Source organism: Arachis ipaensis, chromosome B05, assembly GCF_000816755.2.
Source record: "Arachis ipaensis cultivar K30076 chromosome B05, Araip1.1, whole genome shotgun sequence".
NCBI classification, from domain to species: Eukaryota; Viridiplantae; Streptophyta; class Magnoliopsida; order Fabales; family Fabaceae; genus Arachis; species Arachis ipaensis.
In genome coordinates this window covers 19,344,851-19,347,149 of record NC_029789.2, presented here as the reverse complement: position 1 = coordinate 19,347,149, position 2,299 = coordinate 19,344,851, and the positions used below count along the sequence as shown (strand labels likewise).

At 33.3% G+C, this 2,299-nt stretch overlaps 1 protein-coding gene across 1 annotated transcript; it reads left to right on the top strand.

Annotated features, from left to right (window-relative positions):
* LOC107640316 lies at window positions 229-1,226 on the top strand. Its single transcript, XM_016343848.1, has 3 exons — window positions 229-342; window positions 571-765; window positions 978-1,226. The coding sequence occupies exons 1-3, from the start codon at window positions 229-231 to the stop codon at window positions 1,224-1,226; spliced, it is 558 nt and encodes a 185-aa protein (XP_016199334.1).

Genomic DNA, 2,299 nt, shown 5'->3' with positions numbered 1-2,299 from the left:
GATACTCAATAGACTCAATAGCAATGCGAAATCTTTAAGAGACTATCAATCAATGCCATATCCTGAGATGTCTGATGTTCGCCTTTTTCAGAATAAACTAATAGAGGAGGAGTTAGTATATGACACAAATGATTTGACTCATTATACGGAACAATATTAATAGTTTTATTTTGGAATTACTTATTAAATATTTCATAAAACCACCATGTGCTTTTGCTAGGACTAAACATGACTAATGACGAATTGAAAAACCTCTTTCTTATTGAGATTGAGAAGATACTCAATAGCAATGCGAAATCTTTAAGAGACTATCAATCAATGCCATATCCTGAGATGTCTGATGTTCGCCTTTTTCAGAATAAACTAATAGAGGAGGAGTTAGTATATGACACAAATGATTTGACTCATACAAACTTATATACGGAACAAAAGATGACTCATGAGTAAAGGTTAGTATTCGATGAGATACTCAATGCTGTTATTACAGACTCTGGTGGTTTTTACTTCGTTTATGAGCATGGTGGGTGTGGTAAGACATTTATTTGAAATGGACTTTCTTCTGCTATTCAGTCTAGAGGAAAGATTGTTTTAAATGTCGCATCCAGTGAAATTGCGTCTTTACTCCTACCTGGTGGCAGAATGGCTCATTCTAGATTTTCAATAACCATTACAATCACGGATGAATCTACTTGCAACATCAAGCATGGCAGTTTGAAGGCTGAGCTGCTCATCCAAAGTAGCTTAATAATTTGGGATGAAGCTCCAGTACTCAATAAAATGTTTTTTGAAGCACTTGATCCGACTCTCAAAAATCTTATGTCAGTTACTGATCAACATAAGATACATCAACATTTGGTGGTAAGGTTGTTGTTCTAGGAGGTGATTTCAGACAGATACTTCCGGTGATTCTGAAAGGGAGTAGACACGATATATTGACATAATCTATTAACTCATCCCATCTGTGGTCGTTTTGTAAGGTTCTGAAACTGCATACGAACATGAGGCTTCTAATGTCTTCTTTAGATCAAGATGAGGGTGAAATGAAGAGATTTGCTAATTGGATACTTGATGTTGGAAATGGAAATATTGGTTCTGTTGTTAGTGATGAATCAGAAATTGAAATTTCAGATGATCTATTGATTACAACTACTGATGACCCTCTCTCTCATTTGGTAGACTTTGCATATCCAAATTTGTTACAAAACATGTCAGATTACAGCTTATAGGTATTTTCAGAGTAGGGCAATTCTTACACCCACGCTTGAGAGTGTCAAGAAGGTAAATGATTTTGCCTTGACAATCTTTTCAGGGATGAAAAAAGAATATTTGAGTTCTGACACAACATGTCAAGCTGATGAGAATAAAGATATACAAATAAGAGTGGTTCACACCAGAGTTCCTAAGTGACATTAAATGTTCAGGACTATCCAATCACAAGTTGACTTTGAAGCCAGGAGTCACTGTAATGCTATTACGAAACATAGACCAGACTTCAAGTTTATGCAACGGGACAAGATGAATAGTTAACGAATTTGGCAGCAACGTAATTGGAGTGACGGTAGTAACCGGTAGAAATATTGGAGATAAAGTGTACATTCCAAGAATGAACTTGATCCCTTCAGATTCAGAATTGCCATTTAAGTTCTAATGGAGACCATTTTCATTAACAGTATGCTTTGCAATAACCATTAACAGGAATCAGGGTCAATTATTATCACATGTAGGACCTTACTTGCCAAAATCAGTGTTCACTCATGGACAACTTTATGTTACTTTGTCAAGAGTTAAGAGTCGCAGTGGCCTCAGGGTTTTAATTCTAGACGAAGACGGCAATCCAAAGTCATCAACAACAAATGTCGTGTTCAAAGAAGTTTTTAATAATATTTAGATAAGAATAATATTATTTTCATTTTAATAGCCTGTTATGATTTACACTTTTGTATAAATATTTACTGTAAATATAACTAATTTATCTATGACTCTGTTTTCAGATTTGAGATGAAATGTGTAACAAGGAGCACAACATCATATGCTAATTGCTTTTTTAATGAAGTTAGTAAGATACTAGGTTGTCAATAAATTTTTATTAGCCTTTTGATATAAAATTTAGTGTAAAATTGACATGCTATTATTACAGTTATATATGTTCTTATTTTTTTTTATGTCTTCCTCCTTATGATTCAAGAATATTATAGACTTCAAAATCTTCTATTTGCTTTTTACTTTGAATAAAGATAAAATAGCATATTTAGTACATTTATTATATAATGACAATAATCGTGTTATACTAAACACAAAA

Coding starts and splice junctions, on each gene's coding strand:
- LOC107640316 (XM_016343848.1), top strand. CDS start 229: ATGACTAATGACGAATTGAAAAACCTCTTTCTTATTGAGATTGAGAAG. Junction 343..570: donor CATATCCTGAGATGTCTGAT/GTTCGCCTTTTT, acceptor TCTGCTATTCAG/TCTAGAGGAAAGATTGTTTT. Junction 766..977: donor TAATTTGGGATGAAGCTCCA/GTACTCAATAAA, acceptor TCGTTTTGTAAG/GTTCTGAAACTGCATACGAA.